The sequence below is a fragment of the Musa acuminata genome, chromosome BXJ1-6 (assembly GCF_036884655.1).
Source record: "Musa acuminata AAA Group cultivar baxijiao chromosome BXJ1-6, Cavendish_Baxijiao_AAA, whole genome shotgun sequence".
NCBI lineage: Eukaryota > Viridiplantae > Streptophyta > Magnoliopsida > Zingiberales > Musaceae > Musa > Musa acuminata.
In genome coordinates this window covers 11,811,877-11,830,259 of record NC_088332.1, presented here as the reverse complement: position 1 = coordinate 11,830,259, position 18,383 = coordinate 11,811,877, and the positions used below count along the sequence as shown (strand labels likewise).

Below are 18,383 nucleotides of genomic sequence, written 5' to 3'. Positions count from 1 at the left end.
ATTATTTTGTCTAACTTGTATCAAATTATTAGGTTCGAGTCTTCTTTATTCGTTTCTTATGAGTTCTTCATCAACGTTCTGTTACGTGGTCGAGCGGTTTAATTTAATAATAAATATCTTTTTTAAATAAAAATTGGGATCCCTTTAGAGTAATTTTTTCAGGTTGGATGGTCGATTTGCTTCACTTGGATTCTGATTGGGCTCCACAAAGACGGCATTAACTACAGCCGTACGATGAAAAGAGAAAGCGGTAAGATTTCAGTTCTTTTATTACCCTAGAACGACTCCATGTAATCGTCTCTGAGGCAGAGTTAAGGATCACTTACCATCTTCCACGTGGCTATCCAGGTCGGGACGGATCGATAAAGCGGCGCGGAAGAACCCTTCACGGCTTCCGAAGCTCGACTCCGCCATGCGTTGCGCTCTTCCCCTTCCCGCCAAACTCTATCCTCAAAACCATTCCCACCCTTCCTGCCAGAGAAATCCCACCGTCGCCGCCTCCGTCACCTCCCCCCCGCCCCGAATTCCCACCAAACATCCCTCCCTCGAGCCCCTCAAGCACCGCCTCATCCGCCTCGCCGATGCCGGCCGCTTCGACGATGCCCTCTCCGCCCTCGACCTCATGTCCGATCGCGGCGTCCCCGCCGACCTCGTCTCCTACTCCATCCTCCTCAGGTCCTGCATCCGCTCCCGGGATCTCGTCCGCGGCCGCATCGTCCACCGCCGTCTCCTGGATTCGGGCCTCCGGCTCGACTCTCTTGTCACCAATTCCCTCATCGCTCTCTACTCCAAATGCGGTGAATGGGAGGTCGCCTGTTCCATCTTCGAAGAAATGGGGAGCAGAAGAGACGTCGTGTCTTGGACCGCGCTGATCTCATGCGCGGCGCGGAATGGGATGGAAGAGAAAGCGATTCTGCTGTTCTGCGAAATGCTCCATACGGGAATCATCCCGAACGAGTACAGCTTCTGCGGCGTGATTCAGGCCTGCTCGAAGTCAGAGCATGATTGGGTTGGAAGAGTGGTTCTCGGGTTCGTGATAAAGATGGGATTTTTCTGGTGGGATCCGTCGGTTGGATGCGCTTTGATAGATATGTTCGCGAGGAGGCAAGATCTGTCGTCCGCCCGCAAGGTTTTCGATGGAATGCACGAGAGGAATACTGTTGTGTGGACTCTCTTGATAACGAGGTACGGGCAGCACGGTCGCGGAAGGGATGCGATCGGTCTGTTCCCGGATATGCTTCACGATGGCTTCGAACCAGATCGATTTACCATAAGCAGCGTCATCTCCGCGTGCAGCGACTCGGAGTCGCTTGAATTCGGGCGGCAGATGCATTCTCTGGCCATCAGGTACGGACTGGCTTCCGACGCATGTGTTGGCTGCAGCCTCATCGACATGTACGCGAAATGCACGTCCAGGAGATCAACGGAGGATTCGAGGAAGGTCTTCGACCGGATGTCCGAGCACAATGTCATGTCGTGGACGGCTGTCATCTCAGGCTACGTGCAGAGCGGCGGGCACGATGAGGCAGCGATCGAGCTCTTCTGCAAGATGATGGAGGGAAGGGTTCGGCCGAATCATTTCACCTATTCCAGCATCCTCAAGGCCTGTGCAAACCTCTCTGACCTGCAGCTGGGGAAGCAGATACATGCGCAGGTCACCAAATCAAGCCTGGCGTATGTCAACTTTGTAGGGAACTCTTTGGTCAGCATGTACGCCCGTGCCGGTAGGATGGAAGAAGCCCGGAGAGCTTTCAGCTTACTGTACGAGAAGAATGTGGTCTCCTACAACGCAATCGTCGATGGATATGCCAAGAACTCAGACTGTGAAGAAGCCCTGGAGCTACTCTATCAGATAGAGAGCATGGATGGGGGAGCGAGTGCCTTCACGTTCGCGAGTCTCCTGAGCGCGGCGGCGAGCGTTGGGATGATGAGCAAAGGCCAGCAATTGCACGCCCAGATGCTGAAGGCAGGATTCGGGTCAGATGTGGGCGTGGGTAACTCGCTGGTATCCATGTACTCGAGGTGCGGCAGCATCGACGACGCCTGCCGAGCTTTCGGCGAGATGGGTGACCGCAACGTGATCTCGTGGACCGCCATGATCACCGGTTTCGCCAAACACGGGGATGCAGCTCGAGCCCTGGGATTGTTCCATGACATGGTGGCCACGGGGGCGAAGCCGAACGCGGTGACCTACGTCGCTGTTCTGTCTGCTTGTAGTCATGCAGGTCTGATCGAAGAAGGGTGGGAGCACTTCCGCGCCATGCAAAGGGACCACGGCGTGGCTCCGACGATGGAACACTATGCCTGCATGGTAGACCTGCTGGGGCGATCGGGCCGAGTGGAAGAAGCTTTCGGCTTCGTGAAGTCATTGCCGGCCGAAGCTGATGCCTTGGTCTGGAAGACGTTGTTGGGTGCTTGCAGAGTTCATGGAGACATCGGACTGGGAGAAATCGTTGCCAAGAACATCTTGGAGTTGGCTCCGGAGGATCCAGCAGCCTATGTCTTGCTCTCGAACTTGTATGCGGAGGCAGGCAGATGGGAGGATGTGGCCATGATAAGGCGTGGCATGAAGGAGAGGAGGCTGAGCAAAGAAGCTGGACTGAGCTGGGTGGAGATGGAGAACAGCATCCACAAGTTTCATGTAGGGGATACCAGTCACCCACAGGCTTGGGAGATCTACGCCAAGTTGGATGAACTGTTTGCTGAGATAAAGGAAATGGGTTATGTGCCGAACACCAACTTCGTTCTGCACGACGTAGAGGAAGAGATTAAAGAACAGTACCTGCTTCAGCACAGCGAGAAGATTGCAGTTGCCTTCGGCCTCATCAACACTTCAGCTCCAAAGCCTATTCGGGTATTTAAGAATCTTCGCGTCTGTGGAGATTGTCACGACGCAATCAAATATATCTCAAAAGCTACTGGCAGAGAAGTGATTTTGCGGGATTCTAACCGGTTCCATCATATTTGTAATGGGGAATGTTCCTGTGGTGACTACTGGTGAGATCATGCGGTTCTTTGGTTGATATGTTGTCTCCGTGTATAAATTTTTTGTACTGGAGTGATTTATGTAATTATTTTATTAATAAAGTGCCAGCCTAATTTTTTTTAATCTCTAATAAAGATAAGCAAATGTGGGATTGATCAATGATGGTGAATTTTAACCTGAGCTTGAGGTCTGTGGGGAAGACGAATGGGAAGAGCTGCCGCCAGATCTGCACCGTCCATGAAAACAGAAGAAACGTGGTAAGCCAACTCCGTTCACCAAACGAGAAAGAGGGCGTACCTCAGGTCCTGCTAACTTTGTGCCAAATCCAGCAAGTGCCTCTGCTGTCCTCCAAGAATAGAGAGAAGAGTGGGACGCGTTCATGAACAAAACAAAATACTTTAGTACATCATTGTAATTTATACTTCAATATTTGTATATTTTGCGTATGTTTTTGTTTCGAATTATTCTATTCTCAATTCTGTTGGACCCAAACCTAACCCTAACCTAGACATAATTGACACCACAAACTATTAGGCATGAAACATGATTGTTAATCTTACTTCCTCTTCAAGCTCCTTTGCTAGCTTATTTAGATCATGCAGTCTGTAGAGTTATCCAGGTAAGAGATGCACCTCCAATAATTCCTCCGTGTGTATTTGATTCTATCTATCATCAACAAGCCAGTATATTAGTAAGCAGTTCTTTATAGAAATTTATCGGTGTCACAGACAATGCACCTATCAGACTGTAATGAGCTTACCCCTTCAGATCACACTTCTGATGTTAGGGATGTCTCGTATGATGAAGTTAAAACAACACAAACATTTACATCAAATTAGAACAGTTCCAACAAATCCATGTCTTAGCTCAATCCACGGGGTAAAGAACATTATCCGTGAGAAGTCGACACCACTCCATTTAGTAGTATGCCGCGTTCCAACAACTACTTGTTATTTATGCTTCAATATATTTTTTAAATATTTTGTGGATGTTTTAAATTTAGACCGCAACATATCCTTGTATGGTTAGTTACTTTGTATGCATAACAATAACCTTAGATTGTTACCACATACATATAGAGAAGCTGTTAAAGGAGCAAATTACTAAATAATTTTACACTTCACAAATTTGCTTTCATTACAAACTTACAGGAAGGAAATATGATTGCTCATCTTACTTCTCTTCAGTTCCTTTGGTAGCATATTTAGACCATGCAAAGCTGGAGTTGATAAAGATGAGAGCTGCAACCCCAACAAGTCCTCCATGCTGTACTTGATTCTTTCATCTATCCAGAAATTTTAATATCATATGATGTAAAACATTTATAAGCACAGCTAAAATACAAGAAAGCAAGAGTACAAGTAAGCAAATCTTTAGAGAAAGTTGTTGATTTTACCTACAAAGCACCCATCATACCCTTCAGATCTCACTACTGATGTTAGGTACGTTTTATGTAATGAAGTTGAACCAGCAGAAACATTTTCATCAATTGGAACCGTTCCAACAAGTTCATGTCTTAGGTCAATCTGAGGGTGTAGTTTACAGAATGATGAAAAAACATTCTCCATCAAAAGCCAACACCCCCTCAAATCTAATGTATGAAGTGCCTTTGGAGGCACAAAAAGAAGAAGCCCAGAATTGCTGAGTACAGCATTGCGAAATCCAAGATACTCCAAGCTAGAGAATGATGACAAAATATGCAAGGAGACATCAGAGAGTAAATCACTCTTCAGATATAGGCATCTCAATTGTTTCAAGAAAACCAAGGGAAGTAATGCTTCATCTTCTACTAATGTATCTTCCAAATTTAAACTTTCCAGGTGACTGAGATTCTGAAGCAAGCTTAATGGGAATGTCTTCTCTAGATTGTCTTGACTTTTTTCATAAGCGAAACCTGATATTTGAAAAGATGGTATACAAGTGCATGTACCAATAAAAAAATTCTAAGTTATGAAATGCTAAAAAGAAACCCCAGTTATCATACCTTTTATTTTTGTTCGGCTTAAATCAACAATCCTCAAAGAAGGCATCAATGCGATATAGGAAAGTGCAACATCATCAACTGATGTATTTGACAGATACAGGGTTTCCAAGTTGATGACATTTCCAGCCAAAACACATATTCCCTGGGATGTGAGCTTGCTATTGCTGGCATTCAAGAATTTCAAACCTTTCCCAGCTTTTGCAATGTATTCAACTGAATCATCAGTTATTCCACAGAAGCTAACATCCAAGTGCTCAATCATGTCCATTTTGACCAAAAAATGCAAATTGCAAATAGAAGAGCTAGAAACATCCAAGTACGTTACATGGCTAGTATCTATGATGGAAAATACTTTGTCAGCATCAACAAAAGTGGCTCCAAGACCAAAAAGCTTCAGTAAAGGGGCACTTGTGCTGCCTTTTCCATAAAATATAGAGCAAATGGTGCAATTACTCATATTCAAACATGTTATAGAAGGAAGATATGGCAACTCGGTGACCTCTGTCCATGCTATATTTAAGAAGCTCAACTTGGGAAACATTTCAAGGACAGGAACTCCTCTGTTCGAAATTTTACTACCCCATAGATCCAGATACTCAAGATTTGTCAAAACCTACATAACATATTGCATGCTTGCTGTAGTCAATAATCAAAAGGATGATGTGCAAAAGCATTTTGTGTTCCATTCAAAGAACCAATATAAGTTACCACATATACTTAAGGTTTTAAACACCGATAGAATGAACTAAGCACTAGATCAGTACAATACCATATAAGTTGGTGATGATCAATATTAAATTCTTATTGTTTCTTCAATGACATTGGACTTTACAGGTATGTCTGCTGACCAATAAATTGGTACCATATTGGTATAACTGATTGTCAAAATCGATATCTTACCAATATTTAAAACCTTAATATAAGCTAATTTAAATCATTCATTAAGATTTAAGATGTTAAACATTTTTATTGGTTTAGTGGTGACACATCCTCTCTCTCTCTCTCTCTCTCTTGAATTTAGGGATTTTTCTAATCTCTTCTCTGGTGGCTTTTTGCAGTATCTCCTCTTTCCTTATCCTCCTTTCTCCATGAAAACCCCATCCTTAAGGCCATTCACATCTCTGACAAGGTGCTTCCTCTGTTGAGAACAGGATCACGGTAGCAGAAAGGGAAAGAAGTACCTGCCTTAACATGTTCTCTTCCTAGAAATGTTATCAGCTGTTACATGGATCTACACCATTTAACAGGAACTTAGCACTCAATGGTTTCAAACATTCTCACTGCACCAAATCACCTGTGACCAAATATATCTAGACAGAGAAAAGCAAAGCTAACATACCAAATAATATAACTGAAAAATTAAGAAGAATGCTGCAACATAGCATACATACTAGCACGACATGCATGTAAATTTCATCGTTCTGAGAGTAAATATCTTCAACATAATAAATGGCAGGTTAAACATATTTACCTGTAATGAACAAAGTGCCTCATCAGTAATGGAAATTCCTCCTAAATCCAGTAGATTCAGATTTTGAAGTGAAGAAAGGAGAACAACTCCATTAGAAGTTAATCCAGTCTCCGACACATGTAGTTTCTCCAAATTTTGAATGGCCAAAACATGCTTAATGCCAGCATCAGTAATCTTAGAGCACCTTGACAAGTCCAACTCTTTTAAATTATTCATTCCTAATAGAAATAGTTTTCAAAAAAAAATGTCATGCCCTTACTGATAAGACCAAAAGAAAATGTCCAAACCGAACAAACATGTTTAATCAGTGCTGTTAGTTTTGATAATATTAACTTCCCAGGAATAGATAATGATACCGATTTTGCTGAATAAAAAAAGATGAAAGAATAAATAGATGTCCTAAATTACACATTATTAAAGCAAAGATAACCCTGTTCACATCTTTGAAGGTCTCCATACAACTGGACAGCCCACAACTGTGAATATTCTTCTTAATTGGAAAGCTCAGTAATAGGCTTAGGAAGCTAGGAAGCTGAGGAAATAGTTAACTTCCTGTTTTGTAATCCACGTCAAACTTGAACGGCAGTACACATGGAAGAGATGTCACAGGGGCCACGGTAGATGGTGTCAACAATTTCGAATAGGAGAGCTGAAGGTATAAATGCACCGTTGAGTAATAGGAGGATGTGTTGACCCGCAATTTGTAGGTGCTATATAAAAGAGCTGAAAGTGTGTGACATGTAAGAGTGGGAGGATCCAATGTGCTTAAGAAAGTCAAAATTCAATTCAATTGCATGCACTAAAACCATGTTGACTATGAGAGGGCATATGTACCTCAAATTCATGGCATCTCAGAATATGCCAAACATATTGGCTTTACATTCATAAAATTTTCTGCAGACTAAGATTGGACAAATTTTGCAAATAGATCATAGGGACTTATATGAAGGTTCTTGTCTAGCAATTCTCAGTTGTCCGAATTAGCAAACCAAACAAGTTTTCTTTTTTGGTTTTTCCGTAACAGGTTATCCACTCACCCAGCTCCTAATGAAGCCAACTAAAATAAGAAATAATTGGGAGATGAACAGACTATACCATGCCATAAGCAGCCAAGCATCTAAAGTTCAAAATTTTTCATATAGTTTGACAAAGATGAATTGCTTCACTTACTCCTTATAGAGATATTCACTGCATAAGGTATAACTAAGTGCTGCCTTGAGAATACTAGTTGGAAAACAATATAAGCAATGTATTCAAACGGATCCAGAGCTATTAATAGGACCATCAACAAATGAACATCTGCTATTCTGACTTAGGTAATGACATATAAAAGTAAAAAAATTAACTATTCTTCCATTTGTTCCAGTGTGAGCTAAGATTTGGTTACAATAAAATGCACCAAGACTATTGTTATCCCTTAGAGAAATGAAGAGTCTTATGATCTGGTTTTGGAACATAGTAGGATACATCAAATATACCGCTCAACATTCTGCATGACCATAATACTTGTAGAAAACAAAGATGTTAATATTGTACATTGCACTATCATAAAATGTGGTGTATCCTCCAAAGATTGTACCTGAAAGATACCATATTGCAGAATTGTTGACTGCCCTGCAGTTGGCAAGATTCAAACGACGTAAATGACGAAATGCACCCAAATATGCCAACCACTCCACATCAACCGAGCTCTCACCTTTCAAGTCAATCTCCTCTGCAGAATTCTGAAAAATTCTGCACAAGAAAGGAAATTTACTCTCAATAATTTTAGAGAAAAAAGTGAAGAAATGGGCTATAGCATTATCAGGCCCAGAGAGTTCCAGTGGTATGCAATGTAGATATGCACCAATACATAATTGAAGAGGATGATTAAGTCAATCCGGTAGATCATGTCCAATAACAAGAACATAGCACGAGGACTCTCTACAGTTTCTAAGCAGAAGAAAGCCGAACCTTTTCAGCTATTTATATCTACAACAAAACTGTCTGCAATAACTTATTACTTCTCATAAATGATCCCTCCCTAATAAATGCAACAGCAATGAGTGTTTAAGGTGCAGTTCTGATCTTCAAAACCACATTTTCAATATAAATTATAAAAGAGTTGAAAATTATGTTTTTATCCTGATCTAGATGCTTGATTGACCACAAATGTCACAAGAAGCAGCAGATTGGATAATTGACCTGTTAACTTCGTTGAGCCCAAACCAAACCACTGATCAATCAAAATACTAAGGCTCAAGTTAACAAAAATATACCCATTAAACCCTTATAAGCTTATCTTAGTTTTAACTGGCTTCTGATATGGGACTAATCGGGGCATTACAAACTCTCCCACTTATGGAATTGAGGTCCTCGTCAATTGAGGTATACTCTGAACCCATCCAGAGGGGCCTTTCCTACTAGGGCATCTTACATACCAATGGACAGACATGACCTGATCTGATAGAATATGCCCCTTGTAAGCTTATCTTAATCTTAGCCTACTTAGCCTTCATCTATAAATCTACACCAAGTAAGCTCAACACGCCATCTTAATCCATATAATGCAGTTAGAGTCGGTCGCCCACTTCCAAGGCCATAACCCTGACCCCCAACTTTCAAAGATTAAATCCTTGGCAAGAAATTGACAAAATAAACCCGATTATTGAGACAAAAGAACAACTAATTTCACGAAGAAGCGGATTAAGAGAGGACATACTCGAGCCAGGAGGGGTAGAGGAGGATGCGGCGTTGGATAATGCGTCGGAGGAGGGCGTCAGCGAGGTAGGAGGGGAGGCGATCCAGGGTTCGCCGCTGCCTCCGCCACCTCTCGACGCTCTCCGCGCTTGCGGTCGCCGCATCGATGCATCTTCCCACCAATCCCCCCACGAGTTCTGGGTCGCCGTCCATCGTCCTTCTCCTCGCCTTTTCGCCACTTCGCCTCGGAGCGAGAGAAGAAACGGGAGAAGAGAAGGGAGAGAAAGAGAGAGAAGAAGATGTTGACGGACAGGAATATTTAGAGTTGGCCATCTCGTGGGGGCCGCTTCGTGGCAAGTTGTTCCCAGAATTTATAACAACCAAAAGAATTATCTCGTAACGATTATTTGAACCGTTATATTGGTTCGTTATGCATAAATGACACAGATACCATCACCTGTTCTATAGGCCACGGTTGCTTAATGATTACTTCTCCTCTAAGCAACACGTAAAGCCATTGGTTGCTTGACGATTACTTCTCCTGCAAGCAAAACGTGCCACATCAAGCCGTCGCAGTCACGGAACTCGGGTCGAGCACCTTGCGCGCACAAAGCCACTCAGGCACAAGCATAGAACTAGAGGTGTTAGAACACTGGAACTCTAGCAGTGCATATAGCATTGAACGCTCCAAATCTATCTATATAGTATGCTTAAACTGTTTCTCTACACTTAAAGCGATGCACAGTTCCCCGCCAACACAAACTGGAGTTGAGAAACTATTGCTTGTGCGCTAGACAGCATCATTAGTAAGCTGAAACAAAGTGTAGTATCAAGCACACCTTGCAATCCATCTATCAATGTCACTAAGCAATAATTATTGGGAGGAGACAACCACCTTGTGAGTCTTCAGCCCCATCACCACCACGCTAACATTGTCAAAACTGCTTGAGAAGGTAGTCTCCTGCACAAGTTCAGCGTTGAAGAAACAAAGAATATGAAGAGAAATTACAAAGTCTTTAAGATAGTTGAGGCAGACTAATCAATGGAATGGATATAAAGATAATAAATGTAGATAGTTTTATAGGATGATGGATACAAAGATATCCAAAGCGATCTCAACTAGCCTTCTCATGCAGTACTGGGATCTAAGCTCTTTGGTTACTGGTTTTGATTTGTCGATTCCCATCAGTCGATGATTAAAAGAGGATGAGCTTTTCCCTCTCTTCCCTTTGTGATGTAATAATCTTTATCGACAGAAACCAATCTGTCAAATTTTATCATGGTTGAACATAAGATTTGGTATTCCAAAATAACTAATTGAACGAATGTATTTATCGATGTCGTCAATTAAGTATGAATGTTACCAAAGGACCTAGAAGTGGATAATACACCTACTAAGACACAACAGTCCCAATAAAAGATTCTTCCACTCTTATGAGCTCATCTGGCCTGTCAGGCTTTTAGGAAGAAGCCAATCATTAGTATCGATGTTTTTTTGTTTGTAAATTCATTAGTATTTTCTCAAGTGTACACACTTTGAGAACAAACACCAAGTATTTAGTTCTAGATTAAGAAATGAAAGATAGGTGCTTACTGACAATCACAAAACCTCATATATCATTTTGCTATTTCATGTTTGTTATAGAAAAAAAGACATATACCATGTGTATTTTTATGAGCTTGTATCAATGACGAAACCCACAGAGCAATTATTCAGGCTTAAGTTGCATAAACTGTAGTGCTTAGAATGGTGGAAATGGATACCTATTACATCCACACAATAACAGCAGGGTCATGAATTTGCTATGTGATTAATCACTCTATGAAAATGAGAACAAATTGAATTTCTAAAGATACACAAGCTGCAATGAAACCAGAAAGACTAACTAGATAAACGTGGTACCTTGATAAAGAATTGAGCTTGCCAATTGTAAAAAGGTTGCATGATAGCCTAAAGAAACACAAATGATTGGTTGAATTAATGCCAACGTGATCATAAAAAAATTTCAAACCCCTTGCAGGACAGAGGCAGAAGAAATTCTCATGATCATGTTGGATATATATATATATATATATATATATATATATGGTACAAAGCACATGAACATTCCCATGCAAATCACCTACTGTTGCTTCAGTTGTTAATTTGTATTCATTATCAAATCATAAGCTTATACTGGAAGCTTTAAACAAAGCTGATTGAGATGCGTTAAGAGAGCAAGAATAGAACTAAATAATGGAAAGATATCAAAAACATGTAGACACTCAAGAAAAGAAAAAAAAGAATCACTGAATATATCTAATGGTTTAAATTAAAAAAAAGGTATCACTGGATACATCTAACCAGTTTAAGTTGTAGTAAATGACAACATAACCTCCAAACTTGTGGAGGCAAAACTTTGCAGTGGCATGTTCCAATGTGTGAATGAGGTTAATTTCACTAATTTGGATAAATCAAAAAGAGTATCAAAGGCTATATTTGAAAGGCGGAGAGCATCTGCAGATGTCGTGTGTTGCATAGCTGAATAAGAGCTATGTCGATCCAAACCGAATCTTGGCCAAAGGCAATCCAAGGATGGGTCACGACAATGCATAGCTTTGCCCTGACTGAACCTTTTTGTCTTCAGATTTACCCAATGATGCTAACAACAAATATGGAAGAACAATCTCAATTGAAGTATATGACAAATGAAATTATCGAATGGCAGATTTCAAATGCTGAATAATCAATTATGTATTGTGCAATTATTTAAAGGAAATTATTTGTCAAGCTTTCGTTTCTTCATTTAGTATTAAATTGGTCTGCTGCCATGTTTTTAGCATTCACCAATCTGTGGGATCGTGTTTCTTTGCCGATTTCCTTTGTCATTATAATTTAACAAACTCCTCTTCCACATTCTCAATGTTCATTGGTCCATTAGATTGCAAGCAAATGCTTCTTTGTTGAACTTCCCTTTTTCTTTTTGAGAATTCATCAACGATGGCATCGTATTTGTTGTTCATTACTCAATTCGATTGCAAGAAACGCTTCAGCTAATAATTCTTTTTCTATAGTTTCTTTCTTTTTTAACATTTCATCTTACAAAATCAAACAAGTCAACATACAAGTCCTGGCTCACATAATGGAACAGAGGGTGTTGCAGACTTTAATAGCTTTAACATCAATTTCTCTCTCTTTTTTTAATTTCTTTTAATTGTACAAATGAAGTTAATCCACACATATGAAGAATGTAATCGACTGGTTAACAGGTAAGCCCTGAAAGCCAAAATGCAGACTACAAACTAACAACATATCAGAACCCGCACTTCCGAAATCATAGGCCACTACCATTTTGGACCCAACAGAGTCACTTGTAGAGCTGTTTGATTAATGAATTAGCCTTCTTTTCTTACAAGGAAATATGCAAATGTTTTTTGCTATATAGTATGAACTTCTTAACTCTAAAAAAGATTCCCAAACCCAGTCTCTGTTATCTCTGCTATCATCTATGCATGATACTGCATCTAATCCAGATGCAGTGTCTACCTCCCTAAAGGAATACAGGAACATGCACTTGCTAGAAATCATGCCATGCAAGGCCATTGCAGCAATAAAGAGAACTTATACCAAGGAAATGGTATCAATACATGTCCTAGAATTCTTTGTAGAAACTTGCTACAATATATTTGCACAATGGGTCCAGCCTCAAAATACTAATCTACATTTCTAGTAAAACAAACAAACAGCAGAAGTCGATAGCAAGAGGAAACGAGGAGCATTTCGGGAATGAACATGGCGACAACATCATATAAAGCATGAAAATATAGATACATTGTACCATAAGTGCTCCAATTCTGCAATAAATGAGTAAGAATGCACCACAATAAAGATGAAGATGAGGATAAAATGATACTTAAATGCTGAGGATAAAGTAATATGGAAGCATTAAAAATGAGAGCTCTTTCTTGTGAGATAAAAAGGGAAGGAAGAAGCGGACCGTGATGGATAGAAAGGGGACACGGCCACCCCGCCGCGTGAGAGCACCGTCCGGGAGTCGCCGCATGTGGCCACCATGATCCACTTGTCTCCCACCACCAACCCCTGCTACAGCTCCGGGGCCTCCAACATCACCTCGGCGTCCACCTTCACGCCCACCTCCACGTCTCAGCCCCCTCACCCACCAGGGCGGCCCTCCGTCACAGCCACCTGCAGCCGGTCCCGGCACGCCCGCGCCACCATCGCTCCCCCGTGCCCATTGTACACCGCGAACTACCCGTACCCACCTGCCGAGAAGCCCGTCACCTCCGTCATCGTGTCCTCCATGTCCCTCCGCCTCCCCAGTAGCGACACCGACCCGTGCGACAGGGTCTTCCCCGGCGCCAGTGTCCGCGGAGGGCGGCGAGGGGATGATCGAGGAGGAACGGTAGTTCTCTCCCTCCGCTAGGGTCAGCTTGGGGGCATCGGAGTTCCGGCGGCGGATGGGGTAGTGGTGGTGGTTGGGTCAGGCCCCTCCATGAGGAAACCTAAGCGAGGAGGCCCCTCCGACTCCGACTGTGATTGCGATTGCGACGCCATCCTATAGTGGCTGTCGGGGCTGCTGGCCGTTACGCTTGGGGGTTTCATGTGCCGGAGCGCACGCGGCTTGACCCCTCTATTCCATGATACAACACCAGAAGGCCGCAACCACCGACCGTCGGATTGCCACGCGATCCACCCGATCCCGCCCGCGTGTATGGGGCCCGTCAAGGGTCCAAGCCCCGCGACGTGGATCCGCGGGCGGGGGGACGCGGACGACGGAGGAACGTCGGTCCTTGGCGATTCGGACTTCTACCGAGTCGCCTCAGGGAGGAGCGAGGAAGAGCGTGGACATTAGCGCTCTAGGGGATTGGACGGCGGATGATGGAGTGTCGGTCGGCGTGGGGAGGGCTCGCGACGGTTTCTGAAACGGGCCGGGAATGCACGCCGCCCCTCTCTTCTCCTAGCGAGCGAGAGAGACGACGGAGGTTTGTTCACGGGCGCCGTGAAGCGTACACGGTGCCGTTACGATCTTTATACTGTAGGCTTCACGGTAACGATAGTATACTCGAGAGACAATATAAAGAACGTAACGACACGGTGTACGCTTCACGGGGTACGTAAATGACAGAAAAAACAGACCGCCTATGTCTCTATCTCGCGAGGTCAACGCAGAGTGGATCCGAGTCAACATCATCATACATGAAGATTGGCTCCCGATGATACAAAATCCTATGAAAAAAATTGAGTCTTTCTTTTATTTATATGAAGAAAAACAAAGAAAAGAGTTGTCTGATTAAGTACAAGTTCCTAATAAAAGCTGCTAAGCTAAGATTACAGAAAGCGCAAAGGAAGTGCGCGTGAAGATCTCTCCACATGACGTGATCCGCAGCTGGAGGACGACGCGGTCGGCTTCCCAATGGCGAAGCAAAGGTCGCCTCCTCGACGGAAGGCCCACATCTCTACCTCGTCGCCCGCTTTTAGGAAGCTCCATAGCGCGAAGTACTTCAGCTCATCGCCCTTGATGACGGTGCCCGCGCTGCCGTCCCAGCAGGTTAGCTTCAGGTAGCACCGGAACCTGCACCTGGTGAACACCACCACGGGCAGCCCGCCGTGCTCCCTTCCCGACACCATCACCTTCCGTTTCTCTGCCTTGACTCCCTCGGTCACCCTGCTCCTCTTTCTGTCGTCGCCGACGAGGCTGGCGGATTCCCGTTCCAACTCCGAGAGCATGGGGACGAGGTTGGCCTTGACGAAGTCCTTGGGGAGGTAGAAGCGGTTCTGTTGCCGGACCAGGTCCGACTTCTCGATGGTCTTCTCGGCAATGAAGTGGATGTCGGTGCCGCCCTCCGCCGTCACCAATTCGGTCACCCACTTCGGCACGATACGCAGGCGGTACATGTCTCTGCCGGCCTTCTTGCGCTTCTTCGACGTGCCCTCGCCCGGCGACGCGGGGGAATTAGGCGGCGGCGGCGGCAGGGGCTCCTCTGGCCCCTCTGTGGCCTCGCTGTTGGACTCGGACGTGACGGCTCCCATGGATGGATACCTTCAGCTTCTACCTTTCTTGAAGCAAAGGAGGGAAGATAGAGAGTGGAGAAGAAGGCAGCGATGGATGGACACCATCACTCTACGTGTGTGTTTATATAGGGATAGAAGAGACGCATGAGAATCCGAAGCCGAGGTTGATTTCTACTCGGACTCCGCTTTGCATTGTCTGAGGAAGCACAAATCGTCTTCGGAAAAGGAAACCGAGCGTGGATCGAAGTCTTCAACGGTTGGGGTGAGTGATTCCTTTTCCTTTTTCGAAATTAGATTCATTTCTGTTGGATTTCTTTTTCTCTAATTATTCTCTATATCTTAAATGATGGATTACGAGTGGCATTTCATTTGGAATAAATACTATTATATCCAATAGACAAAAATTGTGTGTGCTACATGAAAAAGAAGACTGAATAATAATAATCTCTGAGAAGAAAAGAGAGCGAGCAAATTAAGTCCCACTCGTAGAATGAAAGAGAAGATGGAATAGTGGTGACAGAGAGACCAAAGAATGTTTTGACTAAATCGTATCGTAAGTATGATTCGATTGGAAGTGCAACGAAGAATATCAAACATTACTCCATGTTTGTAAACCAAAATATTAGTGGTGAGCTCCTTCAAACAAGGCAAATGTGAGATGACTCTGAACAACCACGGCAAGTACTTTTAGTGTTGTGAAAAATGAAAGATGACTTGGGGCTTCACCTCCCATGCAGGGAAGACACCATTATCTATTGTGCTTCTTTCGAATCATTCCTATCCCCTATTCACGATTCTTCTTTCTGAAGACAATGTCCTCGAAAGATTAAACCATCTGTGTCTCTCGAAACTAATCTCAGAAGCTAGCCTATCTATACCCATAGTTAATTCATATAACCCTAACCCATATGGTTTCTTCAAATCTCACTGCTGTGGGAAACAACTTTGAGCCGTGACCTCGGGGCCGACACGGCTCGGTTCGGATCCGGACGACGGGGATCTCCCTGGGGCACTCCTCGAACCCGCTGAGGCGATCGGGTGCAGTGCCCGATCAGGACGATGTAGCCGTCTCCTCCGGGCAGGAACTCCTCGCCTACGCGCCCAGAGAGGACCTTCGGCTTCGCACCTGCACAAAAGTCGAGCCGAGGCTCTCGGCCCGACCCCTCCGACGATCAAGTTAGCTGATGTGGAGGGGGTTTCAAATGAAAAAGGGTTTTTGTGTGTCCGTCCCCCCTCTTTCTAATGAACGAGAGGGTATTTATAGGGAAGCATACTGCTTCCTGAGCTGCCCGCTTGCAGGGGGCAGGCTGGTAGCGTCTGACTTTGTGTTGGCGTGGCGTGAAGAATTAAGCTTTGGCAGGATGTTAATGCGCCTCGGTCGGCGTTCCGATCTGCATTGACCAGGTGCTATTGCATAAGGCATCATCTGACGTCGACCGAGTCTTATCATAATTACTATCCTCATCACTCACCATCCTTACTCTCCCCAGATGAATCTAATTCTAACCTCAACCTATCAGAAACTTAACGTTTCAATAGATCAGAAGTGAAAACCAGACAATAATATATTCCATTTGAATTATTTGATTAAAAACTAGTAGGAAATTATGCTCCCTTGTTATTATAAGTTTCTGAAAATTTTCTTTTAATATTCTATCATTTTAACCATGAGTAAAAGAACTTTGACAGATAACAATATCCCTCTTATATATCAACACGTTGTCATGTTCCATAATTAGCCATCAATCTAACATTCATTAATTATTTCATCTAGTAACATGTTTTATCTTAGTATCAAATTAATGATAAGAAAAAGTTAAACTTTTGAATTTTACAGTATTTTCAATGAGCGATTCAAAATCATCTTTTACAGTGAGCTGCAAAATGTTGACTCAATTTTGTTACCGAAGATTCTCACCATAAAATTATGGAACAAAATAAAAAAAATGCAATTAGAGAAATAAGATATATGAAAATTTTAACATAAAAATTCCTATCCACTTGATAAGCTTAGAAAGGTTACGAAGAAGATGCTCTTGTTTTTGTCACCTATATCGTTAGTAACGATGTATTCTCTCTCTTAGGAGCCTTTTGAAGGGATCGTTGAGACATCTATTGCTCCTTTTTAGTCTCATTTCTTTTATTTCTGACAGTAGTCATTTCTTCTATTTTGACAGTAGTTGATTATAGTTATGTATGGAATAGCAAAAAAAAAAAAAAGTTTACCAACTTTGGATTTAACTTGTATATCTTTTATAAGTGAATCAAAGGATACACTTTTTGATACTTCTTGTGGAATCTACATGATCCAACTCCATCCCGAAGGCATAAGTTCATTCAAGGGATTCATGAGGATCATGTGAGGGTGATTTGAGTAGAAAGCAAACCTAGTTGATACAATCCCTATGTGTTGCTTATTTGTTGAGACGGATTTAGTGTTGTCTTGAGGTATTGCTTATTCATTGAGACAGATTTAATGTTGTCCAAGATGTGCTTTAGTCTCACCGAGATCCATATACAAGTGATCAGCATCGGGAGGATGTTCGCCACCTAACTTGATCCCTTCGATACGTAAGTTAGTATGGAAGTGAGGAAAGAGTTGAGTGGAGTTTTATAGTACCACTTTGCCCCCTTTTAGATTTTAGGGGTTGACTTTTATACTTTGATCGGTAATGTAAAAGCTAACTATAGGTTAGGATACCCCTTACATCGTTGAAGGTTGATTAGTGAGTGTATCTCTCAGTGGGTGATGTTAGGAAAGTATGGGCTCCTCCGCCATTGCCTAGGTGACAATTTTTTTTTTTTTTGAAAGATTGAGTTTACATGATTTTCCGTATCAATACTAATATCTTAACATTGTAAAACAAGATGAAAACGTAAGGAATAAACAGGATTTGCCATAAAGTCATTTCACGAAGCTACATCAAGTGTGGACAAAAAAGGCAGCAGTTTCAAAGAGATTCATGTGAAAGATTGGTGAATGCATTGCACAATTAAAGATGGACACTCATAGTTGTTAAAAGGCCACTTATATATGTTACATGAAGTATATAAAGCAAATATCTCTGATTTGGAACACACATAAAAAAAATGTATTCACAATCGTGAGTATGATAAATCATGAAAGTAGCAGACTTGTATATAGCCAATGAGAAGCGCTTGTTTTTTGCAAGTACCGAATCAGCTCTGGGAGGAGCGAGGAAGAGCGTGGAGATTAGCACTCTAGGGGATTGGATGATGGGGAGGGCTC

The 18,383-nt window shown here is 42.8% G+C and overlaps 3 protein-coding genes across 12 annotated transcripts; 1 reads left to right on the top strand and 2 right to left on the bottom strand.

The window, feature by feature from the left end:
- Positions 1 to 82: 82 nt before the first annotated feature.
- On the top strand, positions 83 to 3,109 carry LOC135676286 (pentatricopeptide repeat-containing protein At3g49170, chloroplastic-like). The gene is made up of 2 exons (XM_065187304.1): positions 83 to 250; positions 349 to 3,109. The coding sequence occupies exon 2, from the start codon at positions 413 to 415 to the stop codon at positions 2,999 to 3,001; it is 2,589 nt and encodes an 862-aa protein (XP_065043376.1). The 5' UTR covers positions 83 to 250; positions 349 to 412; the 3' UTR covers positions 3,002 to 3,109.
- On the bottom strand, positions 1,728 to 14,125 carry LOC103987797 (receptor like protein 28). 10 transcript variants are annotated; one of them, XR_010514221.1, is made up of 11 exons: positions 13,098 to 14,125; positions 9,143 to 10,081; positions 8,021 to 8,175; positions 6,442 to 6,659; positions 4,971 to 5,583; positions 4,383 to 4,880; positions 4,164 to 4,271; positions 3,163 to 3,327; positions 2,951 to 3,053; positions 2,783 to 2,874; positions 1,728 to 2,702 (listed from the first exon to the last, which is right to left on the bottom strand). XR_010514221.1 is itself a non-coding variant. In XM_065187305.1 (9 exons), exons 2-9 carry the CDS (start codon positions 9,451 to 9,453, stop codon positions 2,834 to 2,836), a joined length of 2,109 nt encoding a protein of 702 aa, XP_065043377.1. In that variant the 5' UTR covers positions 9,454 to 10,081; positions 13,098 to 14,125; the 3' UTR covers positions 1,728 to 2,833. The 10 variants fall into 10 exon arrangements, 4 of the variants coding, with proteins under 4 accessions (XP_065043377.1, XP_065043378.1, XP_065043379.1 ...); XR_010514222.1 differs by having other exon boundaries at positions 2,783 to 3,053; positions 9,143 to 9,931; positions 10,016 to 10,081; XR_010514223.1 differs by lacking the exon at positions 2,951 to 3,053.
- A 324-nt stretch (positions 14,126 to 14,449) lies between these two features.
- Positions 14,450 to 15,151, bottom strand: LOC135677437 (putative B3 domain-containing protein At3g49610). The gene has a single exon (XM_065189795.1). It carries the CDS (start codon positions 15,149 to 15,151, stop codon positions 14,450 to 14,452), a length of 702 nt encoding a protein of 233 aa, XP_065045867.1.
- Between the last annotated feature and the right edge of the window lie 3,232 nt (positions 15,152 to 18,383).

What these genes read in the sequence shown, in the direction of transcription:
- LOC135677437 (XM_065189795.1), bottom strand. Translation starts at nt 15,151, where the DNA reads ATGGGAGCCGTCACGTCCGAGTCCAACAGCGAGGCCACAGAGGGGCCA.
- LOC135676286 (XM_065187304.1), top strand. Translation starts at nt 413, where the DNA reads ATGCGTTGCGCTCTTCCCCTTCCCGCCAAACTCTATCCTCAAAACCAT.
- LOC103987797 (XM_065187305.1), bottom strand. Translation starts at nt 9,453, where the DNA reads ATGGCCAACTCTAAATATTCCTGTCCGTCAACATCTTCTTCTCTCTCT. An exon ending in ACCAAAGGAACTGAAGAGAA is followed by an intron (nt 3,328 to 4,163) that starts GTAAGATGAGCA and finishes CTTGGAGGACAG; the next exon opens with CAGAGGCACTTGCTGGATTT. An exon ending in CCCACAGACCTCAAGCTCAG is followed by an intron (nt 2,875 to 3,162) that starts GTTAAAATTCAC and finishes CAATCTCCACAG; the next exon opens with ACGCGAAGATTCTTAAATAC.